The 21006-nt window shown below is 47.9% G+C and overlaps 1 protein-coding gene across 1 annotated transcript; it reads left to right on the plus strand.

Annotated features, from left to right (window-relative positions):
• Positions 1-328: 328 nt before the first annotated feature.
• Rnaset2 (ribonuclease T2) lies at positions 329-20782 on the plus strand. The gene is made up of 9 exons (XM_052169926.1): positions 329-487; positions 2255-2315; positions 8346-8398; positions 9229-9286; positions 11717-11787; positions 14532-14645; positions 17630-17675; positions 19072-19146; positions 20488-20782. The coding sequence occupies exons 1-9, from the start codon at positions 387-389 to the stop codon at positions 20686-20688; spliced, it is 780 nt and encodes a 259-aa protein (XP_052025886.1). The 5' UTR covers positions 329-386; the 3' UTR covers positions 20689-20782.
• The last annotated feature ends 224 nt before the right edge of the window (positions 20783-21006 follow it).

Raw genomic sequence — 21006 nt, forward strand, 5'->3', positions numbered from 1 at the left:
GGCGTGTCTGTCAGGTGGGTCGGGGCCTTTGGTCATCTGGAGCCCGAGCGTGGGGGCGTGTCTGTCTGTCAGGTCCGAAGCAGTTGGGGGCCGAGCCCTTTGGAAGGCCAAGGCGTCGGGAGGCCAAAGCACCGGCGTCAAGTCAGTTTGGTGCCAGGAACCAAGGCGTCGGTACCTGGAGCGTGGAGGGCTTGGGCGCTGGGGAGGGGGGAGGGCGCAGCGTGGGGGGCGTGCCCGCCGGAACTGGAGCCGGGGGACTTTCTGGGCTGGGGCACGGGGGCGTGTCCGCGCGGGGCTGGGGGCGTGGCTTAGGAGTTAGGTCGGTCGGGCTGCAGAGCCTGCTTGCGCAAAGGCCGCTGGGAGGCTGCAGAGCCCGGTTCTGTGCGATGGCGCCGGGGGAGGCTCGCCGCGCGCTCCCGGGCTGGGTCTCGGTGCTGGGCTGGGGCCTGGCGCTGTGCTGTCTGTGCGGAGCGGGCCCGCTGTGGAGGTGAGCGCCGGCAGGGCTGGAGGCTAGTTTCTAGAGGAAGGACGCCCCTCTTGCTCTGTTAAAGTTTTCTATCCCCTGGGGCTCCCGCGTTGTCGCGCGCCCCTTAGTTCTCCCTGGAACACACGGGGTGTCTCTGGCAATCTCTACTCCAGTTCTTCTTCATTAATCACTGAACACATCTTGACTTTTTCTCTCCCCTGTGTAACAGTCGGTTAGGAGGTGTCGGTGCTTACATCACTGGAGCGGAAATAGTGGGGCATAACTCTTCAGAAGTACTTTATTCCCAGAGAGTAACTGAAAACCGGTGGCATTTGCCTGCTTTCATATTTATTTACAGTCACTGGGGCGTGTGCGTGTGCGTGTGTTGAGGGGGTAGTGGTGCAAAAGCTAGTCCCTGTCCAGGAGGAGTGATCTTGGAGCCCTACTGCACACACACACTTGCCCGCCCCCCTGCCCCCCCCTCCCCCCCGGACAGCATAGTTGGTACCAGGAGAGAGCAGCGGACACAGAAAGTCCTTGGAGCAGTGAATCTTAACTGGGGCCATAGAGCACAGTTCTCCTATAAGCAGCTGTTACAGGTGTATGCGTGTATGCAGCTGACGGAAAGGTTTGGCATGGGGTTGGTGAATCCCGTGCTTTTTGGGTGGGTCTTTAGATTCTTTCCTTGAATATTGGAGTAGGCGAGGCTTTCTGTTCTCTTATTAAAATGTCGTATCTTCCTTTTGTCTGAATTACGGATAGAGATAGTTTGGTTGAGTTTTATTGTGAGCCTGCTTGCTGTCTTGGCCTTTCTAGGAATGGTTTAAACGCCCAGGCTCAGTGTGAACTTTTACAAAGAAGTTTCTGCACTGGAGACAGCTGGAGCTTTACCTTTCTTCAGCCCAGGTCTCACGGCGTGCTCCACCTCGTGTGTTGCAGAGAAGGCTTTCCTCATCTATTAGTTTATGGCGATGGGCAGGAGGTCTAACCAGGATACCTGGAAGACTCAATGGCATACCACCAGTGACCTGACGGGTCCCAGTTGGTCCCAACTCTAAAAGCTCCCACTGTTGCTTAAACTCTGCCTCCAACACATGCACGCCATAGGGGACAGCCACACCGCAGCTCCACAGTCCCTCTGTAAAGCCTCTGGATTGGGAGAACTTCACTTCACAGACTTGTTTGTGATCGAAGCAGCCCAGTGCTCATGCATGCAACAAGGCATAGAGCCCGTGCCATAGATGACACGTGAGAAGGCTGCTTTCCCAGGCCAGGCTCAAGGTACACCGTATCCACAGTAGTCTCTGAGGCAGCACCCTGTGAGGTAAACACCGACTGAGATACCCATAGTACTGTTGTGCCATTTAGAGTCACGTTTTGTGTTGCTACATGAATTAGGGGGAGATGGTGAATTTTCAGAGCCGTGGGAATTCACAAAGACAGTGGAGGGATTATGAGTCTATCCATAAACTACCTGAGCATCCTAAAAAGGGGAACTTATTGTTCGATTACTCCATCAGCAGATCTTCCTGGCTATACCCCTGGCTTACCTGCCCTCTTCATTTTGTTTATAGTCTCCCTCACTTACAAATATGCACCGTGGTATAGATGTTATTCTTAGAGTGCTGGTTGCTGTCCTCTGTGATGTGTACATCGGGAGGTGGGGACTTCCTTCCTGGCAGTATGTCTAGTTCCGTAGACTCTCCATGTTGAGCGAGTGGCTGAGTGGATGGGTGGATTTTTGTCACTTTAAAACAGTATTGAAAAAATACATTTGTCTTTTAACAGTGGCAACCACGAATGGAAGAAACTAATTTTGACCCAGCACTGGCCCCCAACCGTGTGCAAGGTGAGCTTTGCTTTGGCCCTTTTGATCCAGTGAGCCTGTCTGAAGTGCTTTGTATGCATTAGCAGCCACCTGTACTCCAGGTATATTCAGTCAGTGCAGTGGCTGTAACAGAACCGGACCTCCTGACGGGTGGCTTACAGAGGAGGGTCATGGGTTAGAGATCCTGAGAGTGTCCATGGTATGGCTCGGAACGTTGGAAGTACATCATCCTCTCTCGGTGCTGGAGCTGGCAGCCTGAAGCCAAAGCTAAGGAGGACCAGTTCTTGGGAGCATTTGTTCCATCCCGTGGCATAGCTTCTACTATCGAGGTGGCAGCCTTTGGTGTCCTAGACATAGAGAGGTACCGCTTCCATGTCTTCCTTAGGCAACTTACAGCCTTTATTTGGAGCTTGTGATTGCAGAGGGGTAGAGTTTTTGTTCATCATGGAGGGGGGTGTGGTGGTCTGTATGCATGGTGTAGGAGCAAGAAGCTGAGACCTCACATCTTGAGTTACAAACAAGAAGCAGAGAGAGAGAGAGAGAGGGAGAGCGAGAGAGAGGGAGAGCGAGCGAGGGAGGAGAGAGGGGAGAGAGAGAGAGCAAGTGCACGCAGTGATGTCATGGGCTTTTGAAACCTCAAAACCTACCTCCAGTGATATACCTCCTCCAATAAGGCAACACCTACTAATTCTTCCCCAAGAGTTCACCGTTTGGAGAACTAGGTATTCGAATATAGGAGCCTGCAGGAGCCAAGCTCTTCTAAACCGCTATCCGAACTGTCGCTGTGTCTCGGGACACCCCCCAAGAGGATTTAGGGCCCAACCTCAACTAGTAGCCTCTCCTCTTATTTGATGACATCCTTAAAGACCCCGTTTCCAAATGAGGCTTTGTTCACTGAAAGGCCATTCTAGAGAGAGCTGTATCTTTGTGGGATGGCTCTGCTCTCGTCAGGCCTGCACCTGTGTTCCCTCTGTGCTGCTAAGTTTTCTTCAGATGCCTCCCAAGAACAGACTAGCTTGAAGGCCTTTGCCTGCCGCTGACACAGTTCTGCTTGGTTCCCATGGTGCCCTTCTCCCGCTCTGTCCTCTGTAGTCATCGTGATACCCTTCCCCCTTGGTTGCCACCTCTCTCCATGTCCGGGTCTTGTTTCATGCCCTGTGTCCTGTGGGCTGCCTGCACTGAGCCCCTTGTGCTGGAGTGGGACCAGCTGGGGCCCCTGCTCAGCCCCTTCCTTGTGAGCAGTTTATAAAGCTGACCTTGGCGTTGATTGTGTGACGTCTAAAGTGATTTATCACCTTACTGACTGGCCGCTAGTCTTATTGATGGTTTCTCTGAAAACCCGTTTGAGTTTAAAGTTTGAGACCTCTTAATTACACAGGGTACAAACAGGCTTTGATGTTGTTTGATCATCTTGCCAGGTGGAAAGCACCCCTGCTTTTCGTCTGTCTCTGAGCATGGGGAGGGGGGTGGTGTTCTTTCACTTCCTGTCTTAATTTCCTGTTGAAAAATGGACAGTTTAACTTGTCACCAAGTTAGACTCTTGACCTGGAAGGTCGTCGAAGTGGCCGCACCTCTGTGATTCTCTGGCTCTGGTATGGGGTGGAGTCAGACTGTGTAAAAGGAAGGTGTGGGACCTGAGGGCCTGTGGAGACCAGGTCCGGGCTCTTCTCTGCAGGGTGCCTGGAGACCCTGGCCCCCTTTGCAGGAGCCAAGCCTCTGCTTCAGGCCAGCCTAGAGGAGCTGCCTTCAGCCTAGAGGCTGGTCTGGCCTGTCTGAGGAAATTGGGCTTGTGCCTTGGCAGTGTGGATATGCACGGCAGTGCCTTCCACTTTAAAGCTTGAGGAATTCAAAGAATTAAAAGTGACTATAAAAATGTCACTTTTAAGCAATTTATTTCAAACCGTGGCTCTCCCACCCCACCCTCATCGATGAGGAACTTCTTTCTTCATTGTGCCCTTCTCTAGCCGCAAGTGCTGTCTCTTGTCCTCCCCCGCCCCAAGTGATGAGATAGACATGGATTATGCTGGGACACACCTGGCATGAACTAAAGAGGTGCCATGCGTCCTCAGTGATGGCTGAGTAAAGAAGGCGGCTACCTCTTGTCTGAGTTAGCATCACAAACGCAGGCTGACTGGAGCTTAGCAGGTAGCAAAGACCTTTCAGACGGGCTCTGTTCCTCATACACAGTGAACCAACAGGAAATGAGTTCTTTAAGGAAGGAATTGTGGCTGCGGTGTAGTATATGGCCTGTTACCCCAGTCTAGTCACTGAGTCATTCTGTAGCAGACCACTCTCTGCAGTGCCTCAGTCACCTAAACTGCACTCTCTCTAATCCACAGAAAGAGGCTGCGTAGTGGGGAGGCGTCTGCACAAGAGGGACTTGTCGTCTGTCTGTAGTAGCTGCCTTCAACTGTCATGTAGGCATAAAAGCTATTAGGCTATGGAGGAAGTGAATCTGTTCAGCAGTAGTTCTTTGGGGGTGAGCTTGATCTTCTTGGGCAGCAGCAGTTCAGCAGTTCAGACCTGTGGCAAACATCAAATACTATTCAGCAGCTGCAGAGCAGCTCTCTAGGCAGGCAGACACCAGGCGCTAACCAGCAGCAGTTCAGACCTGTAGCAAACATCAAATACGATTCAGCAGCTGCAGACCAGCCCTCTAGGCAGGCAGACACCAGGCGCTAACCAGCAGCAGTTCAGACCTGTAGCAAACATCAAATATGATTCAGCAGCTGCAGACCAGCACTCTAGGCAGGCAGACACCAGGTGCTAACCGCTCCAGCGGCTACAGTCTAGTCCCTTCAGCAAGCAGACACCTGGCTCACCAGCTGGCCTGAGGTGAGGCTGTGGAAGCCTCGCGCTGTCACAGGAACAGTTCTTAGAGTTCTCTCAATGGTGGTGTTACCACAAGTTGAGCTTAACAGCGCTGTGTAAGGTGAAACAATACCTGCGTGTTTTTAGTGAGGCAGAGCAGACCAAACCAGGGCCCAGTGCTCCTCACCCACTGTCCGTGGGGTCGTATTTCTACTCCTTCATCAAATGTCCTTTCACCTGCGTCTGCTTCAGGAAAACATTCTTTCACGTGTCTGCTTTAGCAAGACATCCTTTCACCTGTGTGCCCCAGCAAGACATCATTTGACATAACTGACTTTTCAAAGAAACCAGAAGTTTCCACTTCATATCTCTCACTTATTTAAGAATTTTCCTTTTCTCTGCCATTAGCAATCCACACACAATGGAAATAACTGTAGGAACTATCACATTTTCAATAAATGGCAAACGTACAATCTAGTCAAATGATCTGATACAACAACCTTAAATTTCTATCAATATATACTTCAAACAAAACAAATTTCTATCAATATACATTAGTTCAAAAAAACTTAAATTTCTATCAATATACAATAATTAAACAAAACAATTTTAAAATTACTATTACTGTACAATAATTCAAACAAAACAATTTTAAATTTTTTATCAATCCCTCCTGATCATAACCAATAAAACCTTCCATCCTAGATAACAATTATAACACATCAAATGATCAAACCTATTCACCCCAACTTAAGGGACTAGGGTGACAATCTTTGGAAAATTGCTTCCTGCTGAACTGGGGTGAAGAATTTTTGTATGGGCTCCAAGGAAAAAATGGTTAGTTTGAGAACAGCTAGCTGTAGCATTTGTTGCCCATTCTCTGTGTTTACCTAGTCTCCGTGTGTATATAGTTAAGGCTAGCCCTTTTGAAGTCGATCTGCCTGCATTTTTTTGAGAAATCAGTAACAGAGACAGTCTGTGAGAGTGAATCACCTGGGCTATTTGCTTTGTGAAGACGTTCATGTCTCAGCTGATAAGAGGTTTTCCCTGGCCAGTTCTAGTCTTTATAAGTTTTGTTGGTAGCCATATTTTCTCATTCCCCTTAGATACATACGCATGGCCACGCCCCCATCTTAAAAGGATTGCAGGTTTCCATTGTAAAGTCAGCACAGCCTTGTAGTCTATCGCTTGGCCCAGGGCCTCTCAGCTGCTGCTTTCCTCTTTCACCAACACTAAGAAAATTGAGAGTTGGGCTGGAGAGATGGCTCAGTGGGTAAGAGCACTGACTGCTCTTCCAAAGGTCATGAGTTCAAATCCCAGCAACCACATGGTGGCTCACAACCATCCGTAAAGAGATCTGACTCCCTCTTCTGGCTTCTGAAGACAGCTACAGTGTACTTACATATAATAAATAAATACATAAAAAAAAAAAAACTGAATCTTAGAGGGGTAGTGGTGGTATACACCATTAATCCCAGCACTTAGGAGGCAAAGACAGGTGGATTAAAAAAAAAAAAAAAAGAAAATTGAGAGTTAGCAACACATTAGTCTGTCCCTAGCGGGGGTTGCTCTCCCTTTTTGTTTAGTAGGCGTCTCTTTTAAGGTATGATTGGCTCTTTCTATAACTACTTGACCTGTGGGATTATGTGCTATAGCAGTAACATTATTCTTGTAGTATGTGAAGAATTGTTGCATCTTATTAGACACATACGCGGGAGCATTATCAGTTTTAATTTGTGTAGGTATCCCTATAATTCCCATTATTTCCAATAACTGTTTAATTACACAATCACCCGTTTCAGAATGCCAAGCAGTTGCCCATGAAACCCTGAGTGCATGTCAGTGGTATGGTGTATGTACCTTTGTTTCCAAATTCTGCAAAATGGAGGACATCCATCTGCCAGATGTCATTTCTTTTGGTACCCCTAGGGTTACTACCAGCAGGTAGCAGAATTTGCTTGTATAGAGAACATTTTTATTATTATTACTTTGGCTTATTGCCAAGTGATGGAAAAGTTTTTCTTTAAACCTCTCCCATTAATATGTTTCTCATGAAATTTTGAGACTTCTAACACATTCCCTATTAGTAATTTGTCAGTTTCGTCATTTCCTTGAGCTAATGACCTGGCAAACCTGTATGAGACCAAATGTGAGTAATATATAACAGATGGTTTCTACTTCTGATGGACTGTTGCAATTGTATAAATAACAGAGTTAATTCTGGGTTAATCAGGTACAAATCCAGCAGTCTCTTTATGCAAAGTGACTCTTTCTGCATACAAATAATCAGTAATTATGTTACGAGGTCCAGGATAATCTAATAATACCATAAGAAGACCATACAGTTCTCACTTTGAACCGACGTATATGGAATTTTGACCACCTTGCTTATTTTGTCTGACTTATAACCTGCTATCCCAGTCTTGTTTGCATCAGTATAAAAAGCTGACACCTCCGGTCACTCTCCCCAGTGGCTCAGTCACCTAAGTGCACTCTCATTAGATAATCCACAGAAAGAGGCTGCGTAGTGGGGAGGCGTCTGCACAAGAGGGGTTTGATGTCTGTCTGTAGTAACTGGGTCCCGCTGTCATATTTGCCTGGTTACTGGGGTGTGTGTATGTATATATGTATGTATGTATGTATGTGTGTGTGTATATATATATATATATATATATGCACGTGTCCTGAGCTCTGTCTCATCCAGTCTGATAGCCCAAGTATATTTATTTATATTATCATTTATTGTGGGGAGAATTTCATGTTAACTAAACCAGTTGGAGGGGGCCCTAAAAGGTTTATCTTACTAAGATTTTATCGTTATTATTGAAATATACTCCTATTTTTCACTTCTTGGCTTCAAGTGTCCAGTACTTTCTACTTTACTGATGTTTTTCGGTCTGGTACCAGAGCAGCCTTGAGAGTCGCAGAGTGTCAGGGTGTTCTTGCACATTTGCCTCTTAAGCAGGTTATTCATAGGTAAGTGTGCACATCCACATCTGTGAATGCACGGAAAGAGCAAAGCAGCTGCCTGATCCTCCTGTCAGCTCAGTTTTAGGAGGACAGATCTAGAATGCTCAGCCCGGACTTTTCCTCGTGAGCTCCATGCTGGAGTGAACGCAGTGCAAACATGAGTTTCTTTCTGCTAGTAATGCACCTGTGTGTAGTTAATGTGTCTTAAAGAACAATGGAGCTGATAAAATATTTCAACAACCAATCACCTTCCTTATCTTTTCTCCCTAGGAAGTTAACAGCTGCCGAGACTCTCTGGATTACTGGACAATACATGGACTATGGCAAGCATCTAATGCAGTAAAACCTACTGAAGCAGTCGGGGAAAGCTAGCTCCAGTCTAGTCACCATGAGTAGAACTGTTATGCTTGGTAGAAGTTTCTTCAGCTGACCAGATGCATATTATATATTTATATGCATATGAATATATATTTACTTTTATGTGTATGATGTTTTACCTGCATGTATGTTTGTGCACTGTGTGTGAATCAGGTACTTGCAGAGGTCAAAAGTGGACATCATCCCTGGGATTGGAGTTACAGGCAGTTGTGAACCACCATTGGGTGCTGGCAATTTAACACAGGTCCTCTGCTTCCTCTTAACTACTGAGACTCTCTCCAATGCCCGCTTATCATAGATAAATAAGGATCTGTGTCCTTTCTTACTTTATTCTTAGGGCCTATTATAAATAAATACTTAAAATGTTAGATCGATAGACAAACAGTTTTACACACTTTACAAGCAGCCAATCCCCTTTGCCATGTTTGTGTGCATTCTCTTTAGAGTGGATCTGGCCCATACACCTTGAGGTCCTCGGGTAGGCGAGAGCTGAGGCTGGCCTCCATCCAGAGCCATTTCCTGCGTTTCTTCTGCTGGCAACCCAGCTGCTCTGCTCTGCTCCTAGACTTGTTTGGCTCTACTGGTCCCTTCTCAGAACAAAGACCAACTATTTGCCCAGACCCATTGTTTGTTGACTGCTTTGTGTAGAGTGAGGAGTTTCTGATCAGAATTTCTGTTCTATGCAGATTTCAATGAAAGTACTTCCTAGTGCCTTGTATAAAACATCCTAACTAAGACTATTATTTCTTCTTTTTCTTAAATTTTGGATTTCAAGGCCCGATAGAGCAGAAGATTGTAACCAATCCTGGCATTTTAACTTAAATGAGATTAAGGTATTGATCTTTTTGTTATACTTTTATTGCAATAGACTGTTGAACTAAATGAACTCTTTCTTCAAACATGTACCCTCAAAGTTATGTTTAAAAATACAGGATCAGGAATGAATTCACTAGGACCGAGCCCGCTGGGTTTGTTAAGTAATTACTATCTACGACAATTGAATAAACTCAAAAACAACAACAACAAAAAAATCAACCATTTTCCTCCTTGTCTTCGGCCTGAGTAAGCTGATAGAGGCAGTCTCAGGTGGGAGCAGGGCCTATCCTGGCTGCATAGACCCTGAGGCTTGCCTGCCAGCCCTAGCTAGTCCTTGGCCCTGAGGCATCTGGGTCAGTGAGTGAAAATGGCCACCTGGTCTGTGTGGCTTAGGATGAGCCATTTCCAGACACCCGTGACTAGGAGAGTAGTCCCCCGGTGTCCCAGGCTGGTCAGTTCTGCCATAGGTGGTGAGTAGAGTCTCTGAACAGGGAGAAAATGATGGTTCTCTTCATTATCAAGGTTCCTAACTTAGGAGGAAGTTGTGAGCACATGAGAGATTTAACAGAAGTACCCTGGGAGTCTGGCATGCTGAACCCAGTCCGACACGGTCATCTTTCCTTAAGGGACGCCATTAGTTCTGTATATGGTCATATGTCAGGGTGACTGGGGCTGTGTAGAGCACGTGGCAGGCCGGACATTCTGTCATTGGGTGACAGGCCTGGCTGTCCTTTCCTGAGTGTGGATGTGCACACTGGAGCTCTTTTGTGACGTTTCACCGAGGTGGTTACTGCGCTCGCAGTCCTCCTTGTACTTCAGGGTACACCGTGCAAGATTGCTATGGTGTATAAAACTCTGCACAGAGACTTCACGTTTCTCTTGTCTCTCAAGAGTCCAGGCCAGGTTCTCCAGGAAACAGATGTTGAGACAGAAGTAGACGGTGAGACTAAACCCAATGGTATATGACTGTCACTTAATAAAAGTGTATTTTTCTTAAAGCCAGAATAATCAGTGCCTACAGAGACTTAACATTGTCAGTGTCCCTTGCATTGCAAGTCATCACATGGAGGTGTTAGGCAAAGTTTTCAGTTCTCAGTAGTTGAGCTTAGATAAACCTCATTGGCTGAGATACTGTTGCTGCAAGACACTGGACTCAGCCTTGAATAGCTGATGAGAGAGGGAGCAGTGAGGAGGGGTGCGGCCAGGACAAGTGCAGTCTTTGAGGTATCTGTGCGTTAGATAGAACGGCAGGGTTGAGCTGCCTTTTGCTGGGGGCCCTGGCTCTGTAGTGGTCATGCCCTCCTGTCCCCCAGAAAGTCCTGGCTTGTTCCTGCAGCATCAGTGTCAGTGTAGTGTCTCCCCAGCAGGAACATGCCCTAACTTGGCCGTCAGTTACATCGCCCTTGGTTATCCCCAGAGGTCTGACTGGGGCTGAAGCCAGGTTGAAGGAAGTGGCAGTGAGGGGGCTTGTGAGACTGACAGGTGGGTGGACAGCATGGAGAGGAGGAGGCAGCTCTGTGCTTGCATGGGATGGGGAGGCCGGCTGACAGGATTTTGGGTCAGAGGAAAGCCAGGGCACCCTTCCTATACCTCTATCTGTGCTCCTTTTCACTGAAGTTCCTTTCTCTGCTGATATAGACGTTGAAAACTGAGCTGAGTCCTTTAGGCCCTGTTAACTACGCACCAGATCAGGGGCTGCAGGCTGCCTTAGCTCAAAGAGCACCTCTGGAATCAGGGTATGGCTTTTTTTTTATAGACATTTATTTTAGAGCTGTTTTATATAAACAGAAAAACCAAATGCAAAGTACAAACTCGATTCCTCACTGTTACTGTCCATCTGCGTGCTGTGTTCTTACAATGAGCCAGTATTGCTACCATATCATTAACTGAAGTGCACAGCCTACATGAGGAGTCATACCCTTTTTTTTTTCTTTTTGGTAAAATTTTATTTATTTTAAAGCTTTATTTATTTTATGAGTACACTGTCGCTGTCTTCAGACACACCAGAAGAGGGCATCAGATCCCATTACATCTGGTTGTGAGCCACCATGTGGTTGCTGAGAATTGAACTCAGGGCCTCCCAACCCCCTCTTGTCAGTCCTGATATCCACAGCCAACCGTAGCTCTCATTGTGTCGTGATTTGCTCTTTCCAGAGCGTCTTGTGGTTGGACCTGAGCGGTGCGTAGCTCTCTCAGCCTGCAGCCGTCACTAATGGCCAAGCTCCTCACGAGTCTGTGGTTTCAGAGCCCCTCTCTTCCTCAGCTCATTCTCTCTTGAGGGCTTGGGTTTTCACGACTTTCACATGCCTCATGCAGGATCATCACAAATTCATCTTGGTCGTCGGAGAGTGAATGCTTTTTGTTTAGTGTGTTGGTTTGTTAAATTTGCTCAGAAGCTTTGAGTTGTTAGGCCTTGGGTAACTGTGTTCTGTTTAAATCACGTATAGGACCTTTTGCAAGACATGAAGGTCTACTGGCCCGATGTGATTCACCCGTCCTCTAACCGCAGCCAATTCTGGTAAGTCTGACTTTCTGTTGGCCATATGCATTTAAACAGGTGTGAGAGTTTCTAGGTGTCTGGATGGCAGCTTGTGGGAGGCATAAAGAACAGAGGAGAGGCCCTGTTTCCAGAGGCTGAGTGCTGCCTGTTGTCACATGACTGCTCTGTCACTTTGGATGCCTCTCTCCAGCAGGTTAAAAATGAGGTCAGGTGGGATTTATATTACGAACTTATTTTCTAATCTATATTTATTTCATTTATTACTTCATTGAAAGAGTCCCATTTCCTGAAATTTAACTAAATCAAGTGCTTGCATATTTAAAAATCAGTGTGAATCAGACACATACAGAGAGGGAGCATGCCTTAAAACAGTGATGTCATGGAGACCTGGGACAGAGGAGAGGTGGGGCTCTCACAGGGATGGGCGTTTCCAGGTCAGCAGGAGCTGAGCCCAGAATTAATTCAATTGTTTGCAAAGCATTGGTTTTTCAAAGAAGATAAAATCGACTCCACTGAAGGCAATTTTTTCAACATCTTCCAATATGAAATATTGTTATAGCTAGTAATATTTTCCAGATATCTTAATTAAACCTAGAAACATTTCTGTTTTCCAGGATTTTTAGAGGAGTAAAATGCTTAAGTTTGGCAAAAATGCTACAAAGCAGTGGAGTGTAAGGGGTGGCCATCCCGGGTCACGGTGTGGAGTATGACTTTTTCTTGAAGGGCGCTGTTTAGGATCTGTGTACTGTAATTATGTGAAGGTTGGAATCCGCCCAAGCGAAACAGAATGCTTAGTTAGTGAGGGCTTGGGCGATGGGCAGCGTCCTGGGCTGAGTCTTGGTCGGCCCACACTGCTTGCCCAGTGAGCTCAGTTCCCAGTGTTATGTTTAGTTCTGAGAAGGCTGCTCTCACTTAGTTGCTTAGGCTAGCTCACTTTGTAGCCCTGGCAAGAACTTGTCTTCCACAGTGAGGAAGTAGTTCATCTTAACGTCTGTAATGAATTGAGGTGAGGGGAAATGAAAAGTCCCTTACATAGTACTTCTCCGTGTGCTTGAGATGATGAATTATGGTGTGTCAGCTTTCGGTAACTGAGATGAGTATCTCAGAAACGTCAGAGAGAAAGAGAAGATTTGTTGGGTCTGTGGTTGGCAGAGGTTTAAGTCTCTGATTGATTGTGTTGCCTTTGGGCCTTCGCAGCACAGTATATCATCTTGGAGCACGTGCAGAGGTGGCAGCTCACCTCACGGGAACACAAACGCACAGGAAGAGGCTGTCGCAGTGTCTTCTTAGGCACACCCTCCGGTGGCCTGAATCCTTCTCATAATTCTTCTCAAATCTCTATAATTTTACATCACTAGCTTGGAGCCAAGCCTTTGATGTATGGGTGAGAACACTCCAGAACTAAGCTGTAGCAGTAATTATGTAAAATAGGATTACACTTGTACACCATGCCTGAGGTAGTCCGACCTTAAGGCTTGAAATAGATCAGTACAGATAAGACAGCCGCTTCTGAACACTGAGCCCTGTACAGTTAATTAAACAGTATGGGCAAAATATGAATTTATTTTTATGTTTTATTAATGGCAAACTGATTTGCCTTCATTTTTAAGTTGAATGTTAAAATGACAGACTTTTCACACATGGCTTGTGTATTAGTGTTTGTACTGAGGGAGCCTGGGGTTGTGTTCCGCTTTTTTGGCTACCCTGGCATTCTTGAGAGAGTATCACTACAATCCAGTGATCAGGGTGAAGGGAAGCTCTTAGACAATGCTTACAACTCCAGTTAAAGATAGTGTCCTTTAAAAAACTGTTTCTTATGTGTGGGGTTGTTTTGCCTGCATGCATTTATATGTACCATGGTACCCAGGAGGGTCAGAGCCATTGGGGATGGAGTTATGGACGGTAAAAGCTGCCATGTGGGTGCTGGGAACTCAACCTGGGTCCTTTGCAAGAGAAGCATGCACTCTCTGTTGTGATTGTTCCCACCCATAAAGGGTGTGTGTGTGTGTGTGTGTGGTAGGGCTGGGGTCATGGTAGGTTTTTCTTTGTGTGTTGGAGCTATGGGCAGCACTTTCTCATTCATAAACTAACAGTACTATTTCCTTTTGCAGAATTCTGTGAAACAGCAAAGAATGTAAAATGTTTATAAAGCGTAATCTTAGGGACAGACTCATTAAGACAGACTTAGTTTTAGTTACACAGCAAGACCCTGTTTCAAAAACCAAACCAACCTAACCATCCAACACACAACAACTGAGCCCTTTAATTAGCACTGAATGCAAGGAATTATCATTGCATATTTCCTGTAATACAATAACCACTAACCATGCGCAGGTGTTCCCCAGGTTTCCTTGTGCACTGCAGGACTCAGGGCCTATGTGAGTGCGGTTATTATGCTGACAGGGATGGCGACAGGCCACCCTGCCTCCTCTTCGTCCTCATGTTGAACCAGGCCTGGGTTGTGCCGCTCTCTGGAATTCCCTGGCTTCTGCGCTGGCTCTGCAGAGGGCCTCATAGTACTGTGTAATGTGGCAGGTGTCTCAACAGTGGCCTCTTCTCCCTTCTCAGTTTGTTATTATTTGAGTACTCTGCGATCGTAGAGATGTCCTGGAAGTATTTCTAACAGAAAGCATGAGAAGATGGAGCAGTGTTCTTTGGAGGTTGTTGCACGCTGCTGTACCTTGGCCTTAGTGCAGCCAAGGCTGTGTGTGACAGCTCTGTTGGAGAGGTCTTATCTGAGCTTTATACCGTGAATCTCACAGGAAACATGAGTGGGACAAACATGGCACCTGTGCTGCCCAGGTGGACGCCCTCAATTCCGAGAAGAAGTACTTTGGGAAGAGCCTGGATCTGTACAAGCAGATTGACCTCAACAGGTGGGTACCTTGAACCCAGGCCCCTGGGAATGAGTGTGGAGCACCTCCTGATAACAGCCTCACATGTGTGGTCCCGGAAGTGGTGTGGTGGCCTCATTGCTGGGAAGGAATAGAGCTCCCGACCACTCGACGACTCTGGGTCCTGGTACTGTCTGGCTATCAGTGAATCGGCCCCAGGGAAGGCAAGACTGGCAGGCATGCTGTAACCTCTGAAAAAGTTGCTGCCTTGACATGACTTCCCTAGAGACACCGAGCATCGCGGATCTTTGTGTCTGGTGGTGCTGCTCCCAGACCAAGGGAGGCAGAGGCGAGGGTCCTGTAAGCCCTAGAAACGGGCTAAACCCATGTAGACATTCACTGCCTGCCTTGACCCCCGTTTCTGGACCAGGGGAATAGGTTGTCGCTCCACTAAAGTAGTGTGTGACAAAGACACACCCTGCAGTGGCAGTGGGCTGGCCGGACCCTTGTCATCTAGACATGGCTGCTGAGCCAGTGTATTAAGTGCTTCTCACTCATTTACCTTTTGAATGTTATTAAGTATATGTGCATGCGCGTGTGCATGAGTGTGTACACGCATGTCCCACAGTACATGTGTGGAAGGTCAGAGGACAACTTTGTGGAGACGGCTCTCTTCGTCTACCCTGACACAGTTCTGGGTATTGAACCCAGGTCGTTAGGCTTCTGTGGAAGTGCTTTTACTGCCGAGTCATCTTGCTGGCTCTTAAGTTGTCTTACTGTGACTGACTGTTATAAGCCACTGAACTGTGAGAGAGAATGGTGAGGGCATTACATGGGAGCCCAGGCTAGCCCAGTCTGAATGTCGACAGTCTTAAGGTGGGCATCACACGGGAGCCCAGCCTGCCATGGGCTGTATGTAGATAGCCTTCAAAACTGTAGGCTGAAACCTTCATCCCCAGGGGTCTGGGCCGTGAGCGTGCTCGCAAATGGAATGAGTTCCTTACAGCAGACCCTAGAGCTAGAGAGATGGTTAATCCTCCCTACGTAAAGATACAGACGTGTAGACTGTGAGGACTAAATGTCTGCTGGTGATGAAAGGTTTGGTTTCACAGTGTCTGACACTGCTTGTCATTCGTAGCCCGTTGTAGTCAGAGCAGCTCTCCTTTGGGTGGGGCTGACCCCGAGGTCCCTCTTCCGGTGGGGCTGACCCTGAGGTCCCCCTTCGGGTGGGGCTGACCCCGAGGTCCTTTGCTCATCAGTCATATTTCAGGTTCATGAAGTGGATCTGCTCAAGGATGACTAAACCATTGGTTCCCTAGAAAATGCTTTGCCTCTGTAGCACAGAGAGCACTCGTGACGATGTCTCACCATCTCACACAGTGCTCTGTGTCATTTTGCTCAAAAGCAGCTGGATTTGAATTGATTGTCCCAGCCGATGCCCTTGGAGAAATGAGGTAACCTAAAAGCCACCAGCCGGCAAAGCGCAGGGCTGCAGAGGCCTGTGGTCCTTTCTGACAGAAGCTGTACAATTTGGCTATAAAACTTCTTTAGATCTTTTCTCTTTGTCGTAAAAAGAATGGTAGGCAGTGATTAGATTTTGAAGTTCCTCTGTCTTTTAACTTCTTGTATTATTAGGCTGGTATGGTGGCATATACTTTTAATCTTAGCACTTTGGAGACAGAAGCAGGTGGGTCTCTAAGGTTGAGGCCAGCCTGGTCTGCATAGCAAGTTCTAGGCTAACCTGGCCTACACGGTGAGACCCTGTCTCAAAATAGAACACCCAAATATCTTCATCATTACATATGTGCACTAGGAGTCACACATGCCAGTCCCTCGGCGGGCGCTGTGAGGTGTGTATTTATTTAGCCTGTGGGGTTCTGAGGACACAGTACTCTTTCAGTAAGGACAGCGCCTTTGGAAACCTACTGGGCACACACCTGGTTGTCAGCAAGTCATCCCAGAGGCCTGCATGTGGAGGCTGTCCCAGGAGTGCCTGCTACAGGTGTCCTTGCAAATGTCAGATTCCTGTCTGTTTCATAAGATACAAACAAGGCCTCATAGACTGCACGTCATGCTTTCTCACCACTTAGTGTAAAAGCAGCTCGGGCAGTTCTGGGGGCACCTGCCAGTGCACGCTAGTGCCCAGCAGGCTTCACTCAGAAGAGCACACGGCGTCGCTTGGCCCGTCTTTCTCTACCTTATCCCCGGGCTGCCTGCAGCAGACAGCGCAGTGTGTGACTACTGGGGCTGAGCAGCATGTTTCAGTAGTGCCATGAAAATGCAGCAGTAAAAAATGTGGTCAAGCTCAGTCTATCCAGGGCACTAGTGCTGGAACTAAGAGTACATTTTGTTTTGAAACTGGAGTATTTTATACTTTCTTGGAACCCATGTTGCTCATATACTGATGGCTAGGGCAGGCAGTGGTGAGCTTATTAGATTTGGGGGCATTTCTGGGGTTTCAGGGGCCTTTCCTGCCTCCTTTCCTGCTTGTCCTTTGCTGCCACAGAGTGGTGACAAGCCAGCACCTCAAATCTAGCCTCTTGGGTTGCCATCCAGAATCGTGCAGGAAGGACCGCAGAGAATCCCTTTGGAATGAGTGAGTGCTCCAGGGGCCTTACATTGTGCCTCCAGTATTTTAGTTTGTTACCAGAAACTTGGTGGGGTTCTAGGCTGTATGCATTTAAGTCCTGTGAAGATATGGCCAGCGCAGTTCTTTAGGATAAGCCCAGAGTCACGTGAGCAGGGAGAAGGTGTCTGGTGGAGCTTGTGTGACCAGTGGCTTGGACAGGGTTTGTGGCAGTGGTGAAATACTGGGTAGTTCTGGAGAGGCCATGTGGGTAGCACGTGCCCAGGCCAAAAAAGAAGGGCCTGGGGCTGCCTCCTTGCTGCCCTCCTTAACAGACTTACGCTGGGGAAAGGAAAGACAGTCTCCTTTAGCAGCATCTTTGATTTTCACTGAAACCCAGTAAAAAGAACACGGTGTAATGTGCTGTCACAATGCAGCTAATTCTTAAATTTTATTTCAGTGTGCTACAAAAATTTGGGATCAAGCCATCTATCAACTACTACCAGGTAAGTTTACCTTTATCTAGTACCTCTTGTGTGTCATGGGGACATTGGCAGGATCCGTTCATCTGCAGGCTGCACTTGGGTTTTAAAGTGACCCGGCACAAACCTACTTGAAATGGGTTTTCCTTGGACTCTTGTGTTTGCATATGAGCATACACTATGGCGAGCCCACAGATGGACTCTACTTTGCCCTGCTGATAGTGCCAGGGGCTTACAGACGAGCTCGCAGACGGGCACTGCTACTCTGCCCTGTTGACAGTGTGTCAAGTAACCTGGCAGCTCTGTCTGCAGGACTGTGCCCATTTTCCCAGTTGATTTGTGTCTCCCTCTGTGGAGAGTAGGGAGTTGGAGCCTGGGCTTGAGGAAGGTGCTGTGGTGCCAATTAAGTTAGGCCCCTCTGCACAGCCTCATGGTGGGGCTCGTAGGACTCGTCGGAGGTGGCGTAAGGTGGCAGGAGAACCGGACAGTGGTTTGGTAAAACTCCAGGTCCCAGGCAGTTGACGCACAGCGGGCTTTCTGCTTTGCATCATCCCCTAGGCAGCTGAGGAGGTTCCGATGAGCCTGTGTCCTGCAGTGTTCTGGTTGCCTGGAGCAGGGACCAAGGACAAAGGGAGAGTTGCCCTCCAGGGAGAGCAGGGGCTGAGTCGTGTGGCAGCTGCTGGACTTGGCTTGGTAGGACTCAGTAGCGGAGGGTGATAATGCAGCCACACAGTGTGGATTTAAGAGTCAGATGAGGCAGCGGAGCGGAATAAAGTGTCCTGTAAAGCGGTGTTGCCGAAGTCCTCAGCAGAGGCCAGGCAGATGTGGGTGGAGGAACAGTTGTCACAGAAACCACAGCAGGGACTGAGCACTGCACATGGCCTCCTGGAAGGAAGGAGAGGAAGAGGAGGGAGGAGGTCTGGAGCATGGTGGGATGTGTGTTTATCCTGTGATGTGATGCGGGAGTTCGCAGTGGTGGGCGCTCTGAGGAGCTACTCTTTTTCCCGTGATGGAGGCAGTTCCCACGGCAGAGAAGGAGAGTGGCAGAGGTCTGAGGAGGGTAGGCCTGGGGAAAAGCTCTGGGGATCCCAGTCATCAGTTTGGTAAGGGTGGCTTCAGGTAAGGTAGCATAGCAGGAGAAGCCGGGCTAAGCTGGAGACCGGGAAGAATAGAGCAGCCTCGTCAGGCCAAAGGAGGAGCCCAGAGCGGACAGACTGCTGCTGACGTGGGCCTCCTGGGTAGAGCCCAAATTGGTTAGTTGGTAGAGACTTGTCCCTCAGTAATGGCTTCAGGACATCCTCAAACTTACTTCAGGCTCTCTAGGCATACAGGGGTGGGAGATGCTCTTAAAAAAAAAATCCGTGAGTGTGTGAGAATTCTCCTGTTGAAGCTCATTGCTAATGCTTCTGTGTAATATCAGCTTGCAGATTTTAAAGATGCACTCACCAGAATCTATGGTGTGGTGCCTAAAGTCCAGTGCCTTCTGCCAGAACAGGTAAGACATGCATTTTTGTCACCCTTTCTCTCTCTATTGAAAAGATCATTTTACTTTCCTGATAGTTTTGTCTCCACTGTGGAGTTTGTGGGACAGGGATGCATTTGAGTTGTGTGTGTGTGTGTGTGTGTGTGTGTAAGCAGATAGATGTCTTGAAGTAACTTACATGTTTCTAAGATTCCTTCCTTGGGAGAAACATAAACATTAGCTCCCACTCCTAAGGTCCCAACAGCATACTGAGGTATGGTTCCACCAAAGCTCACTCTAGGGACCCATGAGTCCGTAGAACTTAGAGCATAGGCGAGGGTTACCACAGAGCGTGGTGCTTCTCTCCCAGAAGGCCACACCAGAATGTTCTCAGCCAGCAGGGATGAGGGCATTTACCATCTAGTCTTTCCCAGCTGTATATACTCAAGCCCCTCCTAGGGAGCACATGCAGTTAGTTACCTACCACAGGAAGCTCTGGATGTGCAGGTGAGGGGCAGGGGGCCCTCCTGGCCCTCTGTGAAGGCGTGCAAACAGTGAGGCACCCAGGTGGCATGGCCTCTTGTAAGATGGCAGTTCGGCTCAGAGGCTGGTTCTGTGCAGCACCGTCGGTTTTCTTTCTGCGCCGCTTCTCTCTAACAGGACTGTCCTGTAGGAAGAAGAGGGGGTGGGGGGAGACCAGGAGAGATGGCTCTCAGTTAAACATCTCGAAGTTTCTAAGATTGTTGTGTTTTTTTGATATTGCCCACTTGTTTGTTAGGTTTTGTTTCTTATTTTTGTTTTCGAGACAGGGTTTCTCTATGATATGATGAGCTGTCCTGGAACTGGCTGTGTAGGTCAGGCTGGCCTCCGATGTGCAGAGAGCCACCTGCCTCTCTGTGCCTCCCTTGTAAGAGCTGCCTGCCTCCCTGTGTGCCTCCCTTGTAGGCTTCTAAGCTCTTAATTACTTCAGTGGAGTTTTACTGTGTAATTTCTAGACAAACTTGTAATTTTTCCAAGCTTCTAAATAAAGCATGCATGTTCTCAGGGCCATCAAGAGCTGGTATCTTGACCTTTACTCTGCTAGGGTCTCCTGTGTACTGTGTGTATCTTTTTGTTTGTGTTTTCTCCAAGCTAAAACACCACCTTGCCCCAGGCTTCCAGACTAGCAGAGATTAACCCGGGGACGATGAGAGGCAAGGCTTGGCCCAGGTCTCCTGAGCCCTGGCCCTCCGTGTGAAGAGGGTCTGCTCAGTCCGGAACCTCGTCTGCAGCCCATGCTCTGGTTGTTTGCCAGTGTTCCAGTCTTGTGACTCCCAGATTGATAATCACCCAGGGCTCCTGAGTGCTGAACTGTCTGCCATTTTCTGCTTTTAGGGAGAGAGTGTCCAGACCATTGGCCAGATAGAGCTGTGCTTCACCAAGGAGGACTTACACTTGCGGAACTGCACTGAGCCGGATGAACAGCTGTCCCCCAGGCAGGAAGCCTGGCTGGCCATGGGCGCGTCTACACATGGGATGATGGTCTGTGAAGACGGCCCAGTCTTCTACCCTCCACCTACAAAGACCCAGCAGTGATGGTCACATTTTGGAAATATTTTATATTCCACAAAGTAAGAAAAGTTCACAAATCATTGCTTTCTACAATTTCACTAAAAAATTTCTTAACATATGTTTGGCTTCTTCTTGTGTGTTAAAGAGTTGAATTTTGTCCGGTCTAATTAGTAGGTAGGTGCTGCTGTGCTGTTCCTGCCAGCTGGCTGCCACACAGCGCCGTCAGCCTCATTTCCTGTCCCACAGACAGCCGCCATCGTCAACCTCATTTCCTATCCAGAAAAGAAAGATGCATATTGCTAATAAGACTGTGAAAGTCTCTGCACAACAGCTTTCTATTTT

The sequence above is a fragment of the Apodemus sylvaticus genome, chromosome 23 (assembly GCF_947179515.1).
Source record: "Apodemus sylvaticus chromosome 23, mApoSyl1.1, whole genome shotgun sequence".
Classification (NCBI taxonomy): domain Eukaryota; kingdom Metazoa; phylum Chordata; class Mammalia; order Rodentia; family Muridae; genus Apodemus; species Apodemus sylvaticus.